The sequence below is a fragment of the Somniosus microcephalus genome, chromosome 19, assembly GCF_052327205.1.
Source record: "Somniosus microcephalus isolate GS21.2 chromosome 19, FLI_Smic_1.0, whole genome shotgun sequence".
NCBI lineage: Eukaryota > Metazoa > Chordata > Chondrichthyes > Squaliformes > Somniosidae > Somniosus > Somniosus microcephalus.
Genome location: NC_141005.1, coordinates 26660066 through 26687740, shown reverse-complemented (window position 1 = coordinate 26687740; position 27675 = coordinate 26660066). Strand labels below are relative to the sequence as shown.

Here is a 27675-nt window from a genome sequence, read left to right as displayed (position 1 = left end):
CGAAACTCAGCTGGTCCCAAGGCTTTCGGATAAGGGATAGTGTGCCTGTATATATAAATGATGTAGACGAGGCAACTAGATGTAATATCTCCAAGTTTGCAGATGACACAAAGCTGGCTGGGTGTGTGTGCTGTGAGCAGGATGCAGAGAAACACCAGTATGATTTGGACTGGTTGGGTGATTGGGCAGATGCAGTATAATGTGGATAAATGCGAGGTTATCCACTTTGGTGGCAAAAACAGGAAGACAGATTATTATCTGAACGGCAATAGATTGGGAAAAGGGGAAGTGCAACGAGACCTGGGTGTCCTTGTGCACCAGTCGCTGAAGGTAAGCATGCAGGTGCAGCAGGCGGTTAAGAAGGCAAATGCTATGTTGGCCTTCATAGTGAGAGGATGAGTACAGGGGCAATGATGTCTTGCTGCAGTTGTACAGGGCCTTGGTGAGACCACACCTTGAGTATTGTGTGCCATTTTGGTCGCCTTATCTGAGGAAGGATGTTCTTGCCATGGAGGGAGTGCAGCGAAGATTCACCAGACTGATACCTGGGATGGCAGGAATGACGTATGACAAGAGATTGGGTCGATTAGGCTTATACTCGCTGGAGTTTAGAAGAATGAGAGGGGATCTCATTGAAACTTATAAAATTCTAACCGGACTAGACAGGCTAGATGCAGGAAGGAGGTTCCCAATGGCGGCGGAGTCCAGAACCAGGGGTCACAGTCTAAGGATAAGGGGTAAGCCATTTAGGACTGAGATGAGGAGGAATTTCTTTACCCAGAGAGTGGTGAACCTGTTCTCTACCACAGAAGGCAGTTGAGGCCAACTTATTAAATATATTCAAGAAGGAGTTAGATATATTTCTTAAGGCTAAAGGGATCAAGGGATATGGGGAGAAAGCAGGGGCAGGGTACTGAATTTGGATGATCAGCCATGATCTCATTAAATGGCGGAACAGGCTCGAGGGGCCGAATGGCCTACTCCTGCTCCTATCTTCTATGTTTCTAAAGAAAGGGTAGGGCCTATTAGAGATCATGAGGGTAATCTGTGTGTGGAGGCAGGAGCTGTCGGTGGGGTTCTTAATGAATACTTTGCGTCTGTTTTCACAAAGGAGAGGGGCGAAGCAAACATTGCTATCGGGGAGGAGGAGTGTGAAATATTAGATGAAATAAACATAGTGAGAGAGGAAGTATTAAGGGGTTTAGCAGCTTTAAAAGTGAATAAATCCCCAGGCCCGGATGAAATGTATCCCAGGCTGTTAAGCAAAGCAAAAGAGGAAATAGCAGAGGCCCTGACCATTATTTTCCAATCCTCTCTGGCTTCAGGTGTGGTGCCGGAGGACTGGAGGACTGCTAATGTGGTACCCTTATTTAAAAAGGGAGAAAAGGATAGACCGAGTAATTACAGGCCAGTCAGCCTAACCTCGGTGGTGGGAAAATTATTGGAAAAAATTCTGAAGGACAGGATAAATCTTCATTTAGAAAGACACGGATTAATCAAGGATAGTCAGCACGGATTTGTTAAGGGAAGATCATGTCTGACAAACTTGATTGAATTTTTTGAGGAGGTAACAAGGAGGGTAGATGAGGGTAGTGCATTTGATGTAGTGTATATGGACTTTAGCAAGGCTTTTGATGAGGTTCCACATGGCAGACTAGTCACGAAGTTAAAATCCCATGGGATCCAGGGCAAAGTGTCAAGTTGGATTCAAAACTGGCTCGGAGGCAGGAAGCAGAGGGTAATGGTTGATGGGTGTTTTAGTGACTGGAAGGCTGTTTCCAGTGGGGTTCTGCAGGGCTCAGTACTAGGTCCCTTGCTTTTTGTGGTATATATCAATGATCTAGACTTGAATATATGGGGTATGATTTAAGAAGTTTGCAGATGATACTAAAATCGGCTGTGTGGTTGATGCTGAAGAAGGAAGCTATAGACTGCAGGAAGATATCAATAAATTGGTCAGATGGGCAGAACAGTGACAAATGGAATTCAATCTGGAGAAGTGTGAGGTAATGCATTTGGGAAGGGCTAACAAGGAAAGGGAATACACATTAAATGGTAGGACACTGAGTAGTGTAGAGGAACAAAGGGACCTTGAAGTGCATGTCCACAGATCCCTGAAGGTAGCAGGCCAGGTAGATAAGGTGGTTAAGAAGGCATACGGAATGCTTGCCTTTATTAGCCGTGGCATAGAATACAAGAGCGGGGGGTTATGCTTCAACTGTATAAAACACTAGTTAGGCCTCAGCTAGAGTACTGCATGCAGTTCTGGTCACCGCATTACAGGAAAGATGTGATTGCACTACAGAGACTACAGAGGAGATTTACAAGGATGTTGCCGGGAGTAGAGAATCTTAGCTATGAGGAAAGACTGGATAGGCTGGGTCTGTTTTCCTTGGAACAGAGGGGGCTGAGGGGAGACCTTACTGAGGTGTATAAAATTATGAGGGGCTTAGATAAAGTGGATAGAAAGGATGTATTTCCCTTAGCGGAGGGGTCAAAAACCAGGGGGCACAGATTTAAAGTAATTGGGGGAAGGTTTAGAGGGGATTTGAGGGGAAATTTCTTCACCCAGGGGGTTGTGGGGGTCTGGAACTCACTGCCTGAAAGGGTGGTAGAGGCAGGAACCCTAACCACATTTAATAAGTACTTGGATGTGCACTTGGGATGCTGTAACCTGCAGGGCTACGGACCAAGAGCTGGGAAGTGGAATTAGGCTGGATAGCTCTTTGTTGGCCGGCACAGACATGATGGGCTGAAATGGCCTCCGTCCGTGCTGTAACTTTCTATGATTCAGCCATGGAGAAGTCTGCTGCCAAGTCCCAGGATGGGGGGGATACAAACAATCTCATTGAATTCCATCAAAAAATATTTCTGAGTTTGATTAGTTGAACTTTCACCTCTTCAAACTTCTTTTCACTGTAGACATCATTCTTGTTCATGAAGGTCAGCAAAATCCAGTCACACAAGAACGAGCCCTAAGTTCAGTAAAGACAAATTCATTACTCAAAACATTTTATATGCAAATCTGATTATTGGAAAGTTCCTAGCGAATTCTGGTCATTCACAGGAGAATGATTGGCAACCCTGTAATGTGGCTTTTATTTCCATCATGGTAGGTGAATGTTTAGTTCAAGAATAATGACATCTTGAGTCAGTTATGATCAACCTCATGATGAGTGGAAGTTAAATCTGTATTACAGTGACACCCATCTGGTGTCTGGACATAACAATCCTATGTTAACTTTCATTTCAAATAAAGTTTTTCCCTCCAGTTTTCTCCTCTCCTAATGCAGACTTACAGTGGGATACAGTTCCATGGGGCGGGTTACCTCGCCAATACCTCTCTCAAGTGGCTATTCTTCATATATGAGGCTAGACAGTGAGTTTCAGTAGATTACTCAACCATAGGGAGCATCACAGTTGGGCCTGATGCCCTCATACTATCATCTTCTAGCAGGGACCACTGGATAGTGATGAGAAGCAGAAATCTTGGCTGATTTTCTGATTGGTCTGAGACTAACGGTAGTGTTGCTACTGCTGCCCCAGCTGAGATCAATCAACTTCAGCATAGACAAATAATTCAAATTGGAACATTCCTGGGCTCCATGGCTCAGTTTCATCATTTGGCACTGTACTTACATTAAGCTTTGCGTAACCAGGTGCAAATATGCCTAAGACAACCTCAGGCTGCTTTTCTCTGCTACCAGCCCAACTCTAAAATCCCATGCTTGACCCCTCTGTCCTCACTAACTACCATCCCATCTCCAAATTTCCTTACGTCCCCAAGGTTCTTGAATGTATCGTCACCTCCCAGACCTGTACCAATCTATCCTGCAACTCCCTATATGAATCCTTCCAATCTGGTTTCTGCCCCTCCCACAGTACTGAAACAGCCTGAACCCAGGTCATGAACAATATTTTCTTTGACTGTGACCCTGGTGCGTTATTCCTCCTTGACCTCTGCAACCTTCAATATAGTCGATCACACAATCCTTCTCTAACACCTTTCCTGCATTGTCCACTGCATTGAACTGCCTAGGTCTCTCGCTGGTCATTCTGCCTCCAGGTCCCTCTAACATGAAAGGCCAAAAGGTTGTCAGTTTGCAGAAGAAGCAAGGCTTGTTGCAGACCTTAAATGCAGCAGCAATGATGTCGTCATCGGAGGCGAGTTTCAGACTGAAAAAACGAATTGGGCCATGGGTTCCCTCACGCTGGAACTCAATTGCCCACTTAAGTTAAAATCGCATCATTCTCCCACATAGATTTAGATTCGGGTGGATAACACGAAAAGTGGATTACACGACCCCAGCCCGTCCCAGTGACAAAATCCAGCCCTTGATGTCTTGTTCGACCCTAAGCTGCGCTCCTGAGCTCATAGCCTCTCCGTCACAAAGACCACCTGCTTCGATCTCAGTAACATCATTCAAACTGGAACATCCCCTGCCGCCACACCACCTCAGTCTATCCACTGCTGAAATCCTCATTCATCCCTCAGACTTAATGACTACAATATTCTCTTGGAAGGCCTCCTATCCTCCAAACTCCATGAACTTCAGCTCATCCAAAACTCTGCTGTCACACATCAAGTCACATTTGCCCATTAAACATATCTTTGCTGACCTACCTTGGCTTCCATTCCCCCTTAAATTTAAAATTCTCATTCTTATTTTTAAATCCTTCTATGGCCTCACCCCTCAATATCTCTCATCTCCTCCAGTCCTACAACTCTCCCCTGTACACTGTTCATCTGATTTTGGCCTCTTGGAACCTCCCCCTGTGCCTCATCACTGGCACCATGCCTTCAGCAGCCTAGATCCCACTCTCTGGAATTCCCTCCCTAAAGCTCTTGGACTCTCCATCTCCCTCAACTCCTTTAAGACCCTTCTCTTTGACAAGCTTTTGGTGCCCCCTCCTCTCCCTCTTTTACAAGCACCTGCTGATCTGCAAACTTCCCTTACAGCAATTGAACTCTAATTGGCCTAGGGATGTGTTTACTTATAGCAATTAAACATTACAGCCTTCAAAAGACAGACCTACTTAAACACGGTTCCAGCTCAACGGCAGAGTAATTCATTGTGCATTATGCGAGATAACACTCTTGGCATTGTAGAATGTGCATCATGTGACTTAACTTGAGAAATGCCACAGAAGATCCACTAGTACAGTATATAAAACATAAAGAAAACCAGAAAGTACTTACAACTCCAATAGATGTAAGAGCTGCAGCAATATTAATAATTGTTGGGACGATATTAAACATTCCTGCCTAGAAGAAATGAGAATTGAAGAATTTTAATTTTCTATTTACTGTAATTCTGTAACTGAATTTTCAATTTTTATTGCATTTGATATATCCAGTTAAATAGGCACAATATGATATATACTGTAGCAGAAACACTTATTAAATTAGAAAGTTTCTGTCGCTTGGGGTGATACATTGTGGCAGTGTGTTGAAGTATCAAAGTGAGGTGCCACAAAGGGTAGGGATCCTCTAATCCATTGATTTGCAGATCTCGGATACAATGCTTTGAGATATCTGGGCTCTGCTCTGCACCTCCTCCTCCTCCGAGGAGGTGGAACAGAAGGCAGAGCCTTTGCCAAGTTGCTGTCGTATGCCTCTGACACACTGGTGGAGGTACAGAAGCTGCTCACGACCTTGACCACAGAAGGTTTGTGGTGCAGCCACACCTGCACATGGAGAAAAGTAGAAATATAGGAACTTGATATTCTCTATTCTATTACTGGTAATATGGCAGGTTAAGATGCAATCCTCTGTTATTGATATGAATATGTAAGATACTGTAACACTGACCACACTGGAAGTTGGTAAATAATCAAGTTTGCATGTGACTCCTTTAGATCATCAATTAATTGATACACTAGTATTAAAACTTTAAAGTGTTCATTATTGTATTTATTTCTGTAACTCGACAGAGTTTCTATATAATTCTATATAATCAGGGTACGATGTAATTGTACATACTATCAGCTAATTCAGCAGGCTAAGGGTATTCAATGAGTAACTACAGAATTCCACCAGGAAGGACAAGGGCAGCAGATGCATGGGAAACACCATCACTTACAAGTTCCCCATCTAAGTCACACACCATCCAGACTGACACGTATTGCCATTCCTTCATTGTTGCTGGATCAAAATCCTGGAACTCCCTCCCTAACAGCACTGTGGGACTACCTTCACCACATGGACTGCAGCAGTTCAAGAGAAGGCGCATCACTACCTTCTCAAGGGCAACTAGGGATGGGCAATAAATGCTGGCCTTGCTAGTGATGCCCATATCCCAAGAATTATTATTCACTGTAGAGTTCCTGCCTTTTCAGAGTAAGGGTTACTTTCTGTATAAGTACACAAAGTTCCTGTTTATTCAGCAGAGTGAGGGATATTTGCTATATAACTGCAGCACTATGGTTTACGCACCAGGTTAAGGTTTGGCTGCTGTACAACCGATTGGAGTACTAGTTTATTCAGTAGTAAGGATTACTTGATGTAAAACTTACAGAATTACTCTTCATTCAGTAGAGGAATGGTTATTAGCTGTGCAGTTATATGGAGTTATTAGTTTTTCAGTAAAGGGTTACTTGCTCACAGTTCAATCACACCCTCACCTCCACCTTTGATGCCTTTGTCCCCATTTAATTACTCTCTCTTGCTCTGGTCATTCCTCTCATCTCCGCTCCCTTAAGTCCAAGGGACGCAGACTTGAACATTTATGGCAGACAACTGGTTTAGCCGTTCACCATATCTGGCTGGACCATATAAAGCATTATCAGGTCCTGCTCTCTGTGGGAGTGAAAGTCTGTATTACCTGAATACATCGCTATTATTTCTGCGTGGCCTGTGAGACCAACATATGCTGGGTTAAAAGTTAAAACAGCTTTCTGCTAAGCATAAGTTGTAAATTGGGAAAAGGATGTCTTCAGGGGAAAGATAATAGTAGGATGTATGAGAGTCATTCGGCCATATCCGAATGTGTCAACTTGATAACTCTGTTTAAGGAGGGAAAGGTTTTATTGCGGCAGTAAAACAATTAGAAGAGTTGAGAGTTATTCTGTGAGATTTTTATGTATCTTTGCTGTACCATGATTTATTGGTAGTAGGTATGGAATGTAGTGATCAAAGGTAAAATTTAGTATAAGAAATGTAAGGGAACACTGTTTAGCAGCTCACACTGGAATCATGGATAGTGTGTGTTTCAAAAGCAGCTTGTGCTCACACTGGTTTTATGAACTGTGTGTCTCAGCAGCTCTCACGCTGGTTTTGTGTGGTATGAAAAGACTTGTGCACTCACACTGGGTGTGGATAGTATGAGGTTTCAATAAAGACCTAATCCTGCATTACTACAACTGAGTGTGTGTGTAATCTGTCCTTTAAAGCAACAAAACGAAAAAGAACAAGAAAGCAGTCCAACACTCTACTCTGCCAAAACTGCTCACTATTCTAGGACCATCCTGGAATGCAAAGATACCACCCGCCCCCCCCCCCCCAATTCTCTTCTCCACTACAAACCATCTTCTTAAACACCTCTACCCTGTCTTGTCCATCCTCACCTCCAACGAGTGCAAGAACCTCATGGACTTGTCACAAAGCTTGAGATCATCCGTTCAGCTGCCTCTGGCATTACCTTCCCTTCCCCAAACCCACCAGGCCAAACATCCCCTAAGGTTCACCCCTGCCCTAGCCCTGAACTCACATCTTTCTCTAGTTTCTCTCCTATCTCCCCTCATGCCCTCTCTGAACTCATCTTGTCCATGTGACACACACCCTGCTTCCTTGACCTATTCCCACCAAACTGCTGACCACCCAACTTCCCCTCCTGGCCCCCATGTTAGCTGTTATTGTTAAAGATTCCCTCTCATAAGGTACTGTCCACCTCCCCTTCAAATCTGCTGTCATCAAAAAACGACCTTTGACCCCTCTGTTCTTACAAACTACCACCCCATCTCCAACCAGCGTTTTCCTCTCCAAGGTCCTTGAACGTGTTGTCGCCTCCCAAATCTGTGGCCATCTTTCCCGCAATTCTATGTTTGAATCTCTCCAATCAGGTTGCCGCTCCTCCCACAGTACTGAAGTGACCCTTAAAGTCACAAATGGCATCCTATGTGACTGTGACTGTGGTAAACTGTCCGTCCTCTTGCTTCTCGACCTGTCTGCAGCCTTTCACATGGTTGACCACACTATCCTTCTCCAACGCCTCTCCTCCGTCGTCCAGCTGGGTGGGACTGCCCTTGCCTGATTCCATTCTTATCTATCCATCAATAGCCAGAGAATCACCGGCAATGGCTTCTCTTCCCTATCCCACACCGTCGCTACTGGTGTCCCCCAAGGATCTATCCTTGGCCTCCTCCTATTTTTCATCTACTTTCTGCCCCTTGGTGACATCATCCGAAAACACAGTGTCAGGTTCCACATGTACGCTGACGATACCCAGCTTTACCTCACCACCACCTCTCTCGACTCCTCCACTGTCTCTGATTTGTCCGAAATCCAGTCCTGTATGAGCAGAAATTTGCTCCAATTAAATATTAGAAAGACCGAAGCCATTGTCTTCAGTCCCCTGAGCTCCTCCAATTCTGGCCTCTTGAACATCCCCGATTTTAATCACTCCACCACTGGTGGCCGTGCCTTCAGCTGCATAGGCCCTAGGCTCTGGAATTCCCTCCCTACACATCTCCGCCTCTCTACCTCTCTCTTCCTTTAAGACGCTCCTTAAAACCTACCTCCATGACCAAGCATCCATCCTAATATCTCCTTATGTGGCTAGGTGTCAAATCTTGTTCAATAGTTGTTCCTGTGAAGCGCCTTGGGACGTTTTATTACATTAAAGGTGCTCATAAATGCAGGTTGTTATTGTAATTTTACAGATTGCAGGGTAAAGGTTATTTACTGTGACTGGAGTTCCTGTTTTATTTAGAAGAGTAGGGCTAAATTGCTCTGTAACTGATTGGAGAGCCAATGGAGATCCCCTTTATTCAGCAGGGTTAAGGTGAAGTCAAATATTTTTATGACATCCACAGTAGGCCATCTTGCTTTCAGTGGGAATTTCAGTTAACAGAATAATGCTCGATGAACCCTGGACCTACAAACAACAGTATTCCATCACGAGAGGCGCGATTTCAGAGTGAAATGAAGTGTCAGCTGTGGCTCAGCGGGTAGCACACTCGCCTCTGAGTCAGGAGGTTGTGGGTTCAAGTCCCTCGATCAACATCACTAAAACAGATTATCTGGTCATTATCACATTGCTGTTTGTGGGAGCTTGCTGTGTGCAAATTGGCTGCCGTGTTTCCCTACATTACAACAGTGGCTACACTTCAAAAAGTACTTCATTGGCTGTAAAGCGCTGTGGTTGTGAAAGGCGCTATAGAAATGCAAGTCTTTCTTCTTCACTTGTGCTGGAACGCCGAAGTCTCATTTTTTGGGGAAGAAAAAATATGCCGATTTGCGCATGTGTGAATTGCGTATATTTTTCACGCATGCGCAAATCGCCGTTTATCCCAAGATTGAGGCGTTTCTGAAAGTTAGCAGCAGTGTTGTTACATAGAGACAGTAGTACTTCACCACATATGAGGCAGTGTCTTGTCCTGCTCCTCAGTGAGACCGAAGCAGCAACTTCACTGAGTAACTCCACAAGCCTGTAACTTCCATCCACAGAGAGAAGCTTTGAGCTAACAAAAAAACAAATTTAAAAAGGCTCAACTCCGGCCCAGGAGCATTCATTTCAACCCCAGGTGCGATTATTATTTTAATTTTGTCCGGGGAGCAACGGGGAAGTTTCAAGAGTAAGTACCTGACAGAGACTTAACTCGGAACAACAGCATCTCCCTGCGAGCCGCACTCGGTTTCACTTTCCGAGTGGCCATCACTGCACATCCCCGGTCACTGCGCCTGCGCGGCCGCGCTCCACACCGGAACCTGTGGTTGTCAGCTACTTCTGCACGGACAGAGTGGGTGAGGAGAACTACAATAACTAGCAGGCTACTGTTCTGTGGGTGAGGGGTGAGGTTGAGAAACAAGGCAGACTTTGAAGGGTTATGATGTTACTTTAGCGGTTTTGCAGTTGTTGTTGTTTGACTGCTCCCGCTCTCGGACTCTTTCCTTGGTGTAAAGTAAGAACCAATTCCTAACTCACAGCACTCTGTTTAAACCGCACTTTTATTTTTCTCCAGATGTGGTTGGGGGGGTGGGGGTGTCACAGAGCCGAACTCCCGCTGGTTCTCTGTCCCCTCTTGTGCAGCTTTTTAGCTCCTGCTCTCCTGGAAGCTGACAAAGATAGAAAAAGAAAGAAACATCTCCCTCCCTGAACTCCCTCACTCACCAAACTCGCAGCTTAACACTCTGTTCCGATCTGCACTCCGTGACCTAGTTTTAGCTCCTGCTCTCCTGGAAGCTGAGGAGTTTTGATCAATTGTATTCTAGAGACAAATTTCACCTGCCTCTAATTGCGTTGAGGAGACTCAGTGATAGTGTAGAACCTACACGGCATGTTGGAAGAAGTAAGCATGACGGGCGAGGACCTTTTCTCAATCCACACTTAGGATTCTCAAAGCTGTCAAACGATGACAATTCATCTGTCAAAAATTTTTGACAGATGAAACATCATACACCGACGTCCTCTGTCAGCGGCTTTCCCTTAATTTGCCGGCTAAGCCCGCAGGGCGGGCTTAACAAGGTCAATCAAGGGAAAATAGCGTGGGTTGGCCGAACGTCATTGGGGGGCGAGACTGAAACCCGACAAGCAGCACTCGCGCCCCCAACGCGTCCCCATTGACAAAATCCAGCCCTTACATTCCAATAAAAGTATTGAAAAGCAAAGGTGTACGAATAATGTTGACCATTTTAAGACATTTCTTAAGCATTCCTACTGGAGTTAGTGTGCCAGTTTAACTTAAATTCTTTTGTGAGGGTATATCTCTCATATCAAGAGGCCTTCAGAAGGCATTTTCCAAAGATACACGGGGAAAATTTAGGAAAGTTTATGGATGAGGGTGTAGGCAGATACACAACAGGAACTCCCAACATCCCTTGCATGCAATGAAGCTTTGCAATGATCATAATACTGTGTTTGAGCTTTCTACAATACCTGCATAGTTATACAAATAACAGTAATCCCAACAACAACTGCAACTCCCAGCATCCTCTGACTACTTTTGTACATGTGCAAACAGAAGAATGTCCCTGGGATTGCTGAAACTACATTTTGTTCAAAAATGAAGCTACTGAGAAATCCATGTTGGAAAACGTTCTATTTACCCAAAAGATAGCACATGTACTAGGGACTCTTACCTAAATTGTTGGTTGGCAAAGCCAAGGGATTGCCATGTGTGTGCTAAAGGTATTGCTAGAGTTTAACTAACTAAAACCAAGCAGCATACTGGGACATAAATAATTAAGCATGCAGTTTCAGTATAGGAACCAAGGCAGAATGGCTAATGCAGGAATCATGGGTAGGATAGGATTAAGTAGAACAGAAATGCGGAGCCAGCTCAAAGAGCTTAACTAACTTTTGACTGCAGAATGCACGTACTTGAGCAAATCAGACAAAGCAGAAGCAGGAAGCTAAAGCAGAAGAGGTGATTATCAACAGTTAACCACAATGTAAACTGAGACAACTGTTAAATTAGACAACGGGAACTGCTACATGATAGTCTGCAGGTAATGCTTGTTTCCTAAATTTCAACAGTGACTACACTTCAAAAGTACTTAATTGGCTGTGAAGCGCTTTGGGACATCCTGAGGTTGTGAAAGGCGCTATATAAATGCAAGTCCTTCTTCTTAAGCTGTATAAATAAAGAACCCAAAGCAGAGCTAGGTTAAGGACTTTAACTACCTTTGAAGAAAAGTTCCATAAATGACCTGGATAGATGATCATTCGCGAACCCCCGATTAGTCCTTTACTCATCATGAGCATATATATGTAGGGATGTCTTACTCACATGTACTACTCTATATGCAGTCTTATATGCAGTCTTAAGATGAATGTTTTGAGATAATAATAAATGTAATGTAACATATTATCAGACATATTACTGTCTCTTGAATCCACAAATCTGTTATTTTGAGTTAAAAGGATAAGGGTTATCCAATATCTACCAGCACAGAGCACTGGCAAGCTTCCCGCTGCCTGTCCAGCCAGGACTACCCTTCAGGGCATTGTATTTCATGATTATCTGGAGTCAAATGGGAAGAGTCTCAGTGCCCAACGCTGATCTACTTTTTCAGGTTTCATTAGTCAATCATCAACAGTGTTCCAAAGTACTGAAGATGTGCTTGCCTTAAGTACTGGATTACCAAGTTTGTTAGAGGGTTGAATTGGTTCTGAGCCACCTTGTCTTAACTCCAAAGAAACCCTGCTTACCTTCACGGACCCCAAGGGAAACAGTCACAAGTTGGCTGTGAGACAATTGCCAAGCATGTGTTTCAGTCCTCACTAGGTAGGCTATAGGTACTAGGAACTCCATGTGAGCAGCATGATGACCAGCATAACTCTCCATAAAATGTGTAAGTACACTGCACAATCTCCTTGACACACAACTGGATATACACTATTTGCCACTGAATGTGGTTTCACCAGTCAGGCATGCAGAGCTTAAGCAGCTTTCCTCTTTGCAACTCAATCATGATGTGCCCTCGAGAGATGAATGTGTGTTCCCATACTCAGCCTCCAGGTAATGACTTTAGTAGCTGTCATGCCAAACCTCACTGTTTCTTCATCAAGTGTATAATGGATGTTAAGAGGCAGGAGGGGAATCCAGAACAGGGCAAAGTTAGAAGAACAGAATCTGTAAACTGGGACATTGAGGTTGAAGAGTTTGCAGAGGTAATATTGGACACACAAACAAAATCATTTGTAATGAGGGTGAGGATTTTGAAATCAATGTGTTGGGGCAGGGAGGCAATCGAAGTTGGCCAAGACAAGGGTGATAAGTGGGAGGGACTTATTGTGGGAAAGGGTACATGTGACCTAGGTTTAGACAAGTTGGAGTTTATGTAAGGTGGAGCTCAGGAAGTCAGCAAGGAGAGCATTGGGGGTGACAAAGACATAGATGAGGGTTTAGGAGTGAGGTAAGGATGCTGGTGGGTGGTATGCCGGAGGTGGAAATGCTGGATATCCATCACCAAAAACAACATTTCCAACTCCCTCAAGGTTAAACAGGACACTGAGATTGCACATCATCAGGTTTAGCCAGAGTGAGCAGCTGACGAGGGGGATTGAATCAGGGGCTACATTGCAGAGTTTCTAGCAGAGGTCAAAAAGGGTATCTTCATTCATGCAAATGTTTAGTTGGAGAAAGCTCTGACTAACTAGATGTTAGACAAGCAGTCAGACAGAACAGTAACAGTCGTGGAGTCAAGGGTAGTGGCAGAGAGGGACAATTGGCTGTCATCAGTGGATGCAGAATACGTGCGTTCAGATAATGTCATCATGGGACAAGTGTATACACAGGGTGCTCCGCAGTTTAACCAGTGAAAGGCGCACAGCTTGCCAGCACAGAGCTGTTGCTTGTCTATTTAGGAGCACCCTACTCATTAGGGCATTGATTTTCATGGTTATCTGGAGCCAAGTGGGGAAATGGCAGCACCCAGTGACAGGTCTACCTCTTTGATTCCAATAATGACCTGGGCTGGCTAGCCAATCAACAGCAGTGCTCTGGAATGGATCTGATTGGCTCCAATATCAGATTACTGAGTCTGCCACAAAAGTTCCAATCTTCTAACACCAAATGTGCCATCTGTGACCCCCAAAGAGCACCATTCAAGGAGGACCATCATTAGTTGGTCATTAAATAACTGACAAACAAGGGACGAGAAACTATTGATATGAGGAAAGACTAGAGGTGCTGGAACTATCTCTGCTGGAGCAAATAAGGCTAAGAAGAAATCTAATAAAGGCTTTTAGAGTTATGAAGGGTTTGATACAGTGAATAGGGAATGACTATCTCCTCTGGTTGGGGAGTCAGTGATGAGGAGTCATCAATTTAGGATTGTCACTAGGAGAGAGAGGTTAGGAGAAATGTCATTATGCAGAGGGTTCTTGGAACATGGAATGCTTTGCCACACGGCATGGTTGAGGCAGAACCATTGCACATTTTAAAGGAAAATTGGATACATATTTGAAGCAGCTGAAGATACAGGTTTATGGGGAGAGAATGAGCCAGTGAGATTAGTTTTGGATTGCTCTAGTAAAGAACTGGCACAAATATGATGGGCTGAATGGCCTCCTTCTACGATGTAATTCTCTATGGTTCTAAGTCCTATGCCATGTATCAGATTCACTCACCAACTGCTTGATCCAAGTCTTCAGGTGAGGTTTTTTTGGCAAAATGTTTGCCCTCAGGAGACCAGCCCTGCCTTCAGAATGCTAAGCAACAGGTCTGTGTAGATCAGAGCTCTCCCTCCAGGCAAGTGTTTTACTTCTTTGCTACAAAATGACCTCACAGATTGACGTGCATCTTGCACTTGAGCTAAAGGAAATCCTTCTATTGCATGTCTAGGAGTTCTGAACCATAAAGGAGAACTGTTTGGATACATGTTTTATACATCACAAGCTCAATCTGCATTGGGACATTGAAGAAAGAATGGAAAGACTAAACTGTCCTTTGCCTCTTCTCAACAGAATGCCAAAGATCTTTGTCCAAGCTAATCTGGTCAATCGCCGGAACTATCAAATATCTATACAAATCAATTATTTGGACAGACTCTTGTATCTTCCACGTAATAACTTATAGATCCCAATTTGAGCTGTTCAAAGTCATAATATTGCTCTTTGAGGTGAAAGAAAGAGAGATATTTTAGTTTTGTATAATTTTAAATAGTCAGAGTAAATCCCTATTAAGAATGCCATCAGCCAGTTAAGTCTCTCAGATGTTAGGAAATTTCCTTTGTTCTTTGTTAGTCTGTGGATGGCCAATACATATGGCTGGCTACAATACAACTAGCCCTCATCAATTTATTCAGTGTGGATAGCAAAATACTGCAGATGCTGGAATCCGAAATAACAACAGAAAATGCTGGAAAAACTTAGCAGGCCAGGCAACATCCGTGGAGAGAGAAATAGAGTCAACGTTTCAGGTCAAAACCCTTTGTCAAGACTGAAAAAGCACAGGAAATGAAACAAATTAAAAGGCCAGTTTGGGGGCTAGGAGAGAACAAAAGAGAAGTGAAGAGACATTAAGAGGTATTCAAAACGAAATCGTTCCACTCCACTTCTTCCTTGAACAGAGGCCCGACCAGTCCCCATCCACCACCACCCTCCTCCGCCTGGCTGAACTTGTTCTCACATTGAACAACTTCTCCTTTGACTCCATTCATTTCCTCCAAATCAAAGGTGTTGCTACGGGTGCCCGCATGTGTCCTAGCTACGCCTGCCTTTTCATGGGATATGTGGAACACTCTTTGTTCCAGTCCTACTCGGGTCCCCTCCCTCACCTCTTTTTCCGGTACATTGATGACTGTATCGGTGCCGTTTCCTGCTCTCGCCCTGAACTAGACAATTTCATTCACTTTGCCTCCAATTTCCACCCTTCCCTCACCTTCACATGGTCTATTTTCGACTCTTCCCTTCCCTTCCTCGACTTCTCCGTCTCCATTTCTAGGGATAGGTTATTGACCAACATTCACTACAAGCCCACTGACTCCCACAGCTACCTGGACTACACTTCCTCCCTTCCTCGCCTCCTGTAAGGACTCTATTCCATTCTCCCAGTTTCTCCATCTCCGCCGCATCTGCTCCGATGATGCCACCTTCCACACCAGTGCTTCTGACATGTCTTCCTTTTTCCTCAACCGAGGATTCCCCTCTACCGTGGTTGACACGGCCCTCGACCATGTCCGTTCTATCTCCCGCACTTCTGCCCTCACCCCTGCCCCTCCCTCCTGGAACCACAATAGGGTTCCCCTTGTCCTCACCTTTCACCCCACCAGCCTCCACATTCAACGGATCATCCTCCGCCATTTCCACCACCTCCAACGTGATCCCACCACCAAACGCATCTTCCCCTCCCCTCCCCTTTCAACATTCTGTAGGGACCGCTCCCTCCGAGACACCCTAGTCCACTCCTCTATCACCCCCAGCACCCCTTCTCCTTCGCCCGGCACCTTCCCGTGCAAGCGCAGGAGATGCAACACCTGCCCTTATACCTCCCCCCTTCCCACTGTCCAGGGCCCCAAACACCCCTTCCAGGTGAAACAGCGATTTACTTATACTTCTTGCAATCTGGTATACTGTATTCGCTACTTACGATGTGGTCTCCTCTACATTGGGGAGACCAAACGCAGATTGGATGACCGCTTTGCGGAACACCTCCGTTCAGTCCGTAAGGATGACCCCAAGCTTCCGGTCGCCTGTCATTTTAATTCACCGCCCCATTCCCACTCAGACCTCACTGTACTCGGGCTCTTGCATTGTTCCACGGAAGCTCAGCGTAAGCTCGAGGAACAGCACCTCATCTTCCGATTAGGCACTTTACAGCCTTCTGGACTCAATATCAAGTTTAACAATTTCAGATCATAACCTCGGCTCCCATTACATTTTTACTTATATTTTTTATCCACACCTTTGTTTTGGCCCTCCCCACCTTTTGTTCTCTCCCACATGGCAGCTGTCTCCCATTCTGCCAGCGCATTTCACACCTAATCTAGAGCCGTCTTTTGTCTCCACTAGTCCTAACACCATCTCATCTGGTTTTGAATAATGTCTCTTCACTTCTCTTTTGTTCTCTCCCAGCCCCCAAACTGGCCTTTTAATTTGTTTCATTTCCTGTGCTTTTTCAGTCTTGACAAAGGGTTTCGACCTGAAACATTGACTCTATTTCTCTCTCCATGGATGTTGCCTGGCCTGCTGAGTTTTTCCAGCATTTTCTGTTGTTATTCAGTGTGGATGTTTGTCTTAAATGTATTTTTGTAGGTACGTATCCATGTCTGACTACCCAAAACACAGCCCATTGTTAACCTCCACAGGGTTACTTTATGTGGCTTCATCTATGATGCCAGGTGGTTAAACCAGTCCTCTGAAAATATGTTAAAATCACAGAAATCAAAGATGATTAATTAGACCATTAATCTAATATTTACTTTGGCCATAAAAAGAAAGACTTGCATTTATATTGCGCATTTCATGACCACTGGCCGTCCCAAAGCACTTTACAGCCAATGAAGTACTTTTTGAAATCTAGTCACTGTTGTAATGTAGGAAACACGGCAGCCAATTTACACACAGCAAGCACCCACAAACAGCAATGTGATAATGACCAGATAATCTGTTTTAGTGATGTTGGTTGAGGGACACTGGGGATAACACCCCTGTTCTTCTTCGAAATCATGCCATGGGATCTTTTATGTCCACCTGAGAGGGCAGACAGGGCTTCGGTTTAACATCTCATCCAAAAGATAGCACCGCCGACATTGCAGCACTCCCTTGGTACTGCACTGGAGGGTCAGCCTAGATTTTTGCGCTCAAGGCCTGGAGTGGGACTTGAACTCACCACCTTTATGACTCAGAGGCAAGGGTGCTACCAACTGAGCTACTGGCCATGTACTTCCATAGATTCTAGCTGCTTCAGGAGGGCCATTTGAGACACTTGGTCAAGAGCCTTCATCAAGGCTTGGCCAAAGGTGGAATCTTGAAGCACTCGAGGTGACTGTGCAGACACTGGAGGAGAAGCCACTGCAGGACATGCACTGGCTGGCTGTCAGGAGTGGAACCATGTGAGGTCAATACCACAGAGATGAACCACAGAGGGAAGGCAATGGAGTTGTTGATCATGTCCAAGGGTGCAGAGAGTTTGAGGAGATCAAGGAGCACCAGGGTTATAGCCACAGAGACTGTCAGTGGTACTTTGACTCAGTGCTGTGGGCTGGATGAAAACCAGACTGAAGGGATTTGAACATGGTGTGGTGGGAGAGATAGGCACCAAGCTGGAAGGCAACCATGCATTCCAGGTCCTTGGATAGGAAAGGGAGACTAGAGATAGGGTAGTAATTGGACAAGCCAGAGGGATAAAGGATGGGCTTATTTGAGGGTGATGATAATAGAAATTTTGAAAGGGAGGGAAGGCATCTGTGGGCCACTCTGAAATCTTAACCTACAGCTGGGACAGTCTAAAACTTAAAGGTAAGCAGAATGCACTGTATGATGATCAGAGTAAGCCACTTGCCACAGAGATTTAACAATCGCGAGTTGGTCATGTTATTGGAAAACATTTCAAAATAAAAAATTGATTTTACCTCACCGTGAACAATAATGTCAATTCTTATCCCAAACACTTTTATTAGAGTCCTGTATTCAGTACCGTTGTCCATGTAGTACTTCGCATGCCTGTCATTCAGACACAGAAATGAAAAGGAAAAGGAGATTACAGTTTTATTATGGTGCCAGGTCTTTGCTTGATGTCACGCCTAAATGCTTTTAGGCACCTGACAAAACTCAATGAGATGTTGTGTAATTGATGAAGATGTAATTACACAAATAATAAAAGATGACTATTGACATGAATCTTGTCATTCATGTGGAAATGACTTATGAAATGATGCTGGGCGGCCTGCTGGTGGCGCTGTCCAGGGAGAGCATAAATACTCAGGCATGGGCCCAGCTTGCTCAGGACATTCTTTAACAGGAACTAGTGAAGGACACAACTAGATCTCCATGTTGAAAAACAGTTGATTAGAACCTTGTTTAATACTCAGACCAAGTGTTTAGTAGTTTCCTTATGTCAACTATAAATTCAGAGATAAAAGGAAAACAAAAAAATAAATCACTAGTTAGGCCTCCTGGAGTATTGTGTCCAATTCTGGGAACCACACTTTGGGAAGGATGTCAAGGCCTTGGAGAGGGTGCAGGGAAGACTTAATAAAATGGTACCAGGAAGAGGGACTTCAATTATGTGGAGAGACTGGAGAATCATAGATTCCAGAAGCTGGGATTGTTCTCCTTAGAGCAGCAAAGGTTAAGGGAAGATTTAATAGAGGTATTCAAAATTATGAAGGGTTTCGATAGGGAGAAACTGTTTCTACTGGCAGGAGGGTCGGTCACCCAAGTACTTGGATATAAGCTAATTGTCAAAAGAACCGGGGGTGGGGGGATGAGGAGATTTTTTTTTACTCAACGTGTTGTTATGATTTGGAATGCTCTGCCCGAAAGGGTGCTGGAAACAGATTCAATGGTAACTTTCAAAAAGGAATTTGATATATACTTGAAAAGTAAAAATTTGCAAGCCGATGGGGAAAGAGCAGGGGAGTGGAACTAATTGGACAGCTCTTTCACAGAGCCGGCACAGGCACGATGGGCCGAATGGCCTCCTTCTGTGCTGTATGAGTCTAGTGAAATAATAGAAAATTCTGGAAACACGCAGCAGGTATGTTAGCACCGGAAAGAGAAAACACAGATTAAAATTTTGGATGAGTACCTTTTATCAGAAATCATGTTCTGATGTGGTACCACCAATGCAAGTAACAGGTGACTCTTCGCTTCCCTTCTCCTCAACTTCTCCATCACCATCTCTGGGGATAGACTGTCCACTGATATGTATTATAGGCCCACCAAGTCCCTTTGCTACCTCTATTATACTCCTTCCCACCCCACTTCCTTTCTCCATCTCCATTGCATCTTCTCTGACGATGCCACCTTCCACACCATAGCTTACAAAATGTCCTCCATTTTCATCAATCTAGACTTCCCCTGCATGATAGACAAGGCCCTCGACTATATCCGTCCCTTCACTTCCAATCTCACCCCTTCAGAACTATGATAGGGTCCCCTTTTCCCCACCTTCCACTCTACCAGCCTCTACATTCGACAAATCATCCTGCGCTATTTCCACCACCTCCAACGCGTCCCCACCACCAAATACATCTGCCCTCCCCTCCCTTTTCAGCATTCCAAAGGGACTGTTCCCTCCGTGACACCCTGGTCCACTCCTGCATTACCCCTGATACTTGCTGTCTTTCCTCGGCATCTTCCCATGCAAGCAGGAGACACAACACCTGCCCTTTCACCTCCTCTTGTACCACTGTACACAGCCCCAAACACTCCTTCTGTGTGAGACAGCGATTTACTTGTACTGCTTCTAACCTAGTATACTGTATTCTCTGATCACAATGTGGTCTCTACATTAGGGAGACCAAATGCAGATTGGGTGATCACTTTGCTGAACACATCCGTTTGTCCACTAGTGTCGCCCTGAGTTTCCGGCCGCTTGCCACTTTAACTGTCCATTCCACTCTGACCTCTCTGTCTTTAGACTCCACTGTTCCAATGAAACTCAACGCAAGCTCGAGGAAACGCACCTCAACTTTCTACTAGGCACTTTGCAGCCTTCTGGCCTTAACACAGAATTTAACAATTTCAGATCTTAACAGCTCCTATTTTCTGTCAGACGGCAGGTACTGATAATGTAGGATGAGTGCACCATCACTACCGAGAATGGGCGAGATTGTGGGCTAGTGCTTCGGATGGGAATGCCCACACGGCTGATTGGATGATCTGAATCCCTGGTGTCATACCTGCCTTTTTCTAATGCCACACTTCTGTGCCACTGGAGCCTTCTCCATTTTGCCAGATTTTTCATGCTCACCTCTGCTATTCTGCTGTAAACATTCACATATCCTCGGTGTCTCGGATACGTGTTTTGTCTCTCTAACTTTTCTCATTATTGCCTTCTTTTTGTCTTGTGTCATTGTCACTTCTGTCAGTTAATCATCTCCTATCCTCCGTCTAATCAGAAGTCTCTTTTTTTTCTCTTTCCACCCACTTTTCCCTGGCCCTGTTCCTCCTTTTAAGCTGTTTCTGTAACATAGAAACATAGAAACATAGAAGATAGGAGCAGGAGTAGGCCATTCGGCCCTTCGAGCCTGCTCCGCCATTCAACGAGATCATGGCTGATCATCCAAACCCTAGCACCCGGTCCCTACACCGACAGCCATCCCACCCAAGCCCTATCCCCGTAACCCTGCAACCCCACGTATTTAATCCCCCCTAACATCTTCCAGTTCTGACGAAAGTTCATCGACCTGAAACGTTAACCCTACCTTCCTCTCTCCATAGATGCTGCCTGACCTGCTGCATGTTTGCAGCATGTTCTGTTTTTATAATAGGGTATTATTCCTGTCAACCTGCACAAATTGAAACTCTTCCCCACTCTAACCATCAATGCTTGTGGCCTTGGAGCCCAGTGTTTGGTTGCATTCTTCAGGATATGGAGTGCTGTAGGTGGAATACATGAAAGTGCAATTGTGTATTGTCTATAGTGGGAATGGGCTTTAAGGTCTTGCTCCTTTGAGCTTTTCCTCTCCTTCTTCCTAAGTTTCAAATATACTATCTTAAATGCTGTTCCTACAATCGAGAGTTTTTTAAACCTTAAGCTTGATGCCAACTAACCACTGATTCTTGATTTACTTTGCTTTCTTCTTCAGTTTTTTTCAACCTTAGCAGTGTCCCCATTATGCATCTACCTAGGCTTCTCTCAATCTTAAAATCTTTAAAAAAATCCTTCATTTGATCTATAATTCTTATGTAGTAAAACGTGTGAGTACTGTACACATAAGAGCAAGCACCTAAAAACAGAGGATGTACTGACCTGAAGTTATATCCGAAGGAGCTGCTGTTACTTTTAGAACTGGAATCGAGCCTCCTAAAGGAATAATGAGGGTTACATTCTGAAGCTGACTTATCCAGGTCACAGATCCAGCTTATAATTACTCCCAGGATTCCTCCCTGTATTACACAGAAACAAACAGATAAAGGATAAGAGTGGAATCAATGCATCACTAGAGACCGAGTACAATCCCCCACCACCCCACCCCGCCCCGTAATTTTTTTTCATGATCAGATACTCCGTGTCACACAACTGTTTTATGCTGTGGGGCCCAAAGGGCTAGAGTGGGATTATTCTGGAGGACAGGAGGCAGAAGTGGAATATTGGAAGTGGAAGGATGGATGAATATTCTGGACTTTTGCTTGATTATTTTTGGTGATCAGAGAGTATCTATGCAGAACTTTCCTTCAGATTAGGTGAGTGCACTAAAATGAGGAAGAGAGTGTTTGAAGACCAGGACCTCAAACCCGGCACTAAGCTCATGGTCTACAGAGCAGCAGTGATACCCGCCCTGCTGTATGCCTCAGAGACATGGACCATGTACAGCAGGCAGCTCAAAGCACTGGAGAGGTACCACCAACGCTGCCTCCGCAAGATCCTGCAAATCCATTGGCAGGATAGGCGCACCAACATCAGTGTTCTTGCTCAGGCCAACATCCCCAGCATCGAAGCTCTGACCATGCTCAATCAGCTCCGATGAAAGGGTCACATTGTCCGCATGCCCGATACGAGACTCCCAAAAAAAGCGCTCTACTCGGAGCTCCGGCATGGCAAGAGAGCCCCAGGTGGGCAAAGGAAACGCTTCAAGGACACCCTCAAAGCCTCCTTGAAAACGTGTAACATCCCCACCGACACCTGGGAATCCCTGGCCCAAGACCGCACAAAGTGGAGGAGAAGGATCCGGGAAGGCGATGAACACCTCGAGTCTCTTTGCTGGGAGCAAACGGAAGCCAAGCGCAGGCAGCGCAAGGAGCGCCCGTCAACCCAAGCACCCCACCCACCCGCCCCTTCAGCCACCGTCTGCCCCACCTGTGACAGAGACTGTAGGTCCCGCATTGGACTCATCAGTCACCTGCGAACTCATTTTTAGTGTGAAAGCAAGTCATCCTCGGTTCCGAGGGACTGCCTAAGAGAAGACTAAAATCCACAATAGAGTAAATTGTACTTAGTCTGCAGAATGAGTGGCATTGATAGTCCAAATGGCCTTTTGTTGTTCCATTCTTTCTTATGTTTGTAATAAATCTTTATGGTGGAAGCATTGATGGGTGTGCAACTGCACAAATGCCTGCAGAATTCTGAGCAAATGCAAGTCTGTCCATTCAATAAATCAACAATTGTAACAAAACTCAACAATAATGGCAGAACAAGAGCCACGGGTTAATATGTTAAGCGAGTGTTTGGTGGTGATTAAAGGCAGCTCAGGAGCACTCCTTTTTAATAAGCACTGTTTCTACAACACTGAAAGGTAATACTCACTTGGAGACCCCAAGATCTAATGCTGGTAAGGTTTCCCAATTCATTGCTTGGTAAAGTCAATTCCATTAAGATGAAACTGTTGCTAAAATTGAACTGTTTCATCTTCATGGTTTCTTTTAAGTTTTCTTAAAATTCTTCCAAGAAATAATAGTAAGCCTGACTGGAAGTGAGGCATTGTGAAAAGAGCACGCACCCAACATGTAATGTGTTGACCCTGAACATATTTCTGGGGTCAGGTTCATTTGCATATTGGAGGCAAGTTTCCAGCACGATAAGCACTTGGCACTGGGTCTTCGCCAATTGGAGGAGGGAACGCAGGCGCACAAAGAGAAGGAGGAACCCCGAACATTCATTCTTTTAACATATATGAGGAGAAAGCCTTACAGATGTGGGGAGAGAAGCCAAAGAGGGGGCTGGAGATGGTGAAATAGGAGGACTGGCTCCAGTTGACGATTCACTGTAACTTTCTCCAAGTACATGAACAGTTCTGGTCTCCATATTATAAAAAGGATATAGGGGCACTGGAGAAGGTGCAAAAAGATTTACTAGATTGATACCACAATCGAGAGGTTATACCCATCAAGTAAGTTTGAACAGGCTGGGGCTCTTCTCTCTAGAAAAGAGACGACAGAGGAGTGTCCTGATAGAGGTCTTTAAGATTAGGAAAGGATTTGATAGGGTAGACGTAGAGAAGGTGCTTCCACTTGCAGGAGAGACAAGAACTAGGGGCCATAAATATAAGATAGTTACTTACAAATTCAATAGGGATTTCAGGAGAAACCTCTTTACCCAGAGAGCGGTTGGAATGTGGAACTCGCCGCCACAAGGAGTAGTTGAGGCGACTAGCATAGAGGCATTTAAGTGAAACCTAGATAAATACACGAGAGAAAGGAATAGAAGGATATGTTGATGGGGTTTGGTGAAGAAGGGTAAGAGGAAGCTCGTGTGGAGCATAAACACCGGCATGGAGCTGCTGGGCCGAGTGACCTGTTTCTGTGCTGTACCAATTAACTGGTCATTCATATTACAGGAAACTTTGGTTTATCCGGAGGTTGTATGTCTGAAATACTCGATCTAACAGCAAAAATCAGGAGCCGTTTTCTGTAAGTTTTTTTAGATCTCGTTCTTTTTTTTTCCCAGTCAGCCACTGCAAGGTCTGTAGCTATAGCAACAGCTTCAGCTAGAGACGCTTGCAGCTGCAGCCGACTCTTTAGAAGCTGTTGCTAAGCAACAGTGTTTGTTGTCAGATACGGAGATGAAAACCTCCGTATGCTTCAACATTAACTTTGTATGTCCGGCAGTTTTGATAGATCGGCAACACACCAGTCCTGTCGGTGCCGGATATCACAAAGTTTCCTGTATTAGCTTTTGTGGAATCTTGCAGCATGCAAAGTGGCTACTGTGTTTGTCTACATATGAACAATCACTGCATTTCAAATTAAGCTGTTATTACCAATGGGGCTGGATTTTGCCAATGAGGAGCTTTTGGAGGTGGGACTCCCATTTGTCGGGTTTTAGTCCCGCCTCCATCGACTTGTGGCCAACCCACGCTATTTTCCCTTGATTGACCTTGTTAAGCCTGCCCAGCAGGCCAATTAAGGGGAAGCCGGTTACAGAGAACGTCAGCGTATGACATTTCAATTTTTGACAGATGAATCGTCATCGTTTGATAGCTCTGTGAAGCTGTCAAACACTGACGTTCTCTGTAGTTTGATGAGTTCTTGTATTTAAGACTCATCAAACCTCTTTCTTTAGCAGAAATTAGATGGTTGTTGCATTGGAGAATGCAGCAGCCATCTGTCATCTCTGCCGCGGAGGTGCGAGACTCTCCGCATCCCCAACGATTGAAGCCTGCAGGAAGGAACAAAGGTAAGTAAACTTTTTCTAATACTTTCCACTTACCTCACATACTCACCTCTCCACACTTGCACCCATCACTTACCTTCACAGCACACTTTTGCACCCCGCAGACCCCCGCAGACCCACTGCTCGCCTCGCTGACCCTGGCGGGGTTCGCAGCCTTCGGGAAGCCCGCACTTGTGTGGGTAAAATGGGGATAATCCTCTTATCTGCCTGTTAACTGCCTGTTAATAGGCTGTTAAGTGGCTGTAATCCCCTTCCCGCCTCCAAGGAGACGGGACCCGGCGCGGGTCGGCTACCCATCTCCTGGCAAGATGGCACTGAGGCGGGTTGGAGATTCTGCCATTTTCCTGGCAATCCCGCCTCTATACCCGCCTCCCCAGGGCTGGCAAGATCATGCCCATGGTGTTAGCATTTTGTATTGTTTCTAAGAAACTCAATAAGGCCGACATAAATGCAAGTCTTTTTTTCAAATTCACAAAGGCCTCATATAAAGAACAGGCTCAGTTCTAACCTGTTGTTATGTTTTAGAGTTAATGAGTGTGAGGTCACAGAGAGAAATTACACTCTTGGTACCTAAGTTTATAGAACAATTAATATAAATAGCTATACCGTTTTGCTGAGGTTATCGAAAGTCTCTCCTGTTTTCTCAATAATGAAGCTCAATGGGAAAATAGGACAATAGGGGTTGGTGTCCTCATCAAATATACAACTTCTCAAATAACTTGGTTCTCTATTTTCTTGAATGTTTCCTCTGGGAATAAAAATGTCAGAAATTATTATAAAGAATAAATAACATGACAGAATCAGAATGGGGTATTGCTTACAGTCAACAATCCTGATAGTATTTTAAAAAGTTACAGTCTGCTTAATAAATCAATAAACTGAGCATTCTTTCCCAAAGTTAGGACTGTCTAAAATTGTTATTCATGCAAAATATAACCCAATAACTTTCTATCTTTATTTTAATAAAGTATCAATCATTCCTGGTTTTAAAAGTGAAGCTTTATAAATTATTGAAAAATAAATAAATTGTTAAATTAAAAATAATCTTATTTATTAACTCCAGTTTATACAACAATATTCCCACTATCTATAGCAAAGAAAATTTGGTGTGTTGGACATGCAAACTATGTCAACCTGTTCTTACAGGAGATCGCATTATAAAAGTGTCAACCTTTTCCTCCAATACCTGAAGGATCAGAGACAGAGGGAGAGACTCACTGAAGGATCAGAGACAGAGGGAGAGACTCACTGAAGGATCAGAGACAGAGGGAGAGACTCCCTGAAGGATCAGAGACAGAGAGAGAGACTCACTGAAGGATCAGTCACAGAGGGAGAGACTCACTGAAGGATCAGAGACAGAGGGAGAGACTCACTGAAGGATCAGAGACAGAGAGAGAGACTCACTGAAGGATCAGAGACAGAGGGAGAGACTCACTGAAGGATCAGAGACAGAGGGAGAGACTCACTGAAGGATCAGAGACAGAGGGAGAGACTCACTGAAGGATCAGAGACAGAGGGAGAGACTCTCTGAAGGATCAGACAGAGAGAGAGACTCATTGAAGGATCAGAGACAGAGGGAGAGACTCACTGAAGGATCACTGACAGAGGGAGAGGCTCACTGAAGGATCAGAGACAGAGAGAGAGACTCTCTGAAGGATCAGAGACACAGGGAGAGACTCACTGAAGGATCAGTGACAGAGGGAGAGACTCCCTGAAGGATCAGAGACAGAGGGAGAGACTCACTGAAGGATCAGAGACAGAGGGAGAGACTCACTGAAGATTCAGAGACAGAGTGAGAGACTCACTGAGGGATCAGAGACAGAGGGAGAGACTCCCTGAAGGATCAGAGGCAGAGGGAGAGACTCACTGAGGATCAGAGACAGAGGGAGAGACTCACTGAAGGATCAGAGACAGAGGGAGAGACTCACTGAAGGATCAGTGACAGAGGGAGAGACTCACTGAAGGATCAGAGACAGAGGGAGAAACTCCCACATCGGGAAAATGTTGGAATCCATTGTTTAGGAAGTGGTATCAAGTCACTTAGAAAATCATAACATGATTAGGCAGAGTCAACATGGTTTAATGAAAGGGAAATCGTGTTTGACAAATTTATTAGAGTTTTTTGAGGATGTAACAGGCAGGGTAGATAAAGGGGAACCAGTGGATGTAGTATATTTGGATTTCCAAAAGGCATTCAATAAGCTGCCACGCAAGATTAGGGCTCATGGGTTTGGGGGTAATATAGTAGCATGGATAGAGGATTGGTTAACGGACAGAAAACAGAGAGTAGGGATAAACGGATCTTTTTCAGATTGGCAGGCTGTAACTAGTGGGGTGCCGCAAGTATCAGTTTTGGGGCCTCAGCTATTTACAATCTATATTAATGACCTAGATGAAGGGACCGGGTGTAATGTATCCAGGTTTGCTGACGATACAAAGCTAGGTGGGACAGTAAGCTGTGAGGAGAACACAAAGAGTCTGCAAAGGGATATAGATTCACCAAGTGAGTGGGCAGTAAGGTGGCAGGTGGAGTATAATGTAGGGAAATGTGAGGTTATTCACTTTGGTAGGAAGAATAGAAAAACAGAATATTTTTTAAATGGTGAGAAACTTTCAAATGTTGGTGTTCAGAGAAATTTGGGTGTCCTCGTGCAAGAAACACAGAAAGCTAGCATGCAGGTACAGCAAGCAATAAGGAAGGCAAATGGCATGTTGGCCTTTATTGCAAGG

General features: G+C 44.6%; 1 protein-coding gene across 1 annotated transcript in view; it reads right to left on the bottom strand.

Annotated features, from left to right (window-relative positions):
* The window catches only part of p2rx2 (purinergic receptor P2X, ligand-gated ion channel, 2), a 74392-nt gene that overhangs the window by 9196 nt on the left and 37521 nt on the right, over nt 1–27675 (bottom strand). Inside the window, exons 7-11 of the mRNA XM_085961446.1 lie at nt 25552–25693; nt 21586–21722; nt 18239–18329; nt 5201–5266; nt 2898–2975 (exon numbers count right to left, since the gene is read on the bottom strand). Coding sequence (XP_085817572.1) covers nt 2898–2975; nt 5201–5266; nt 18239–18329; nt 21586–21722; nt 25552–25693 — 514 coding nt within the window. The remainder of the gene's footprint in view (nt 1–2897; nt 2976–5200; nt 5267–18238; nt 18330–21585; nt 21723–25551; nt 25694–27675) is intronic.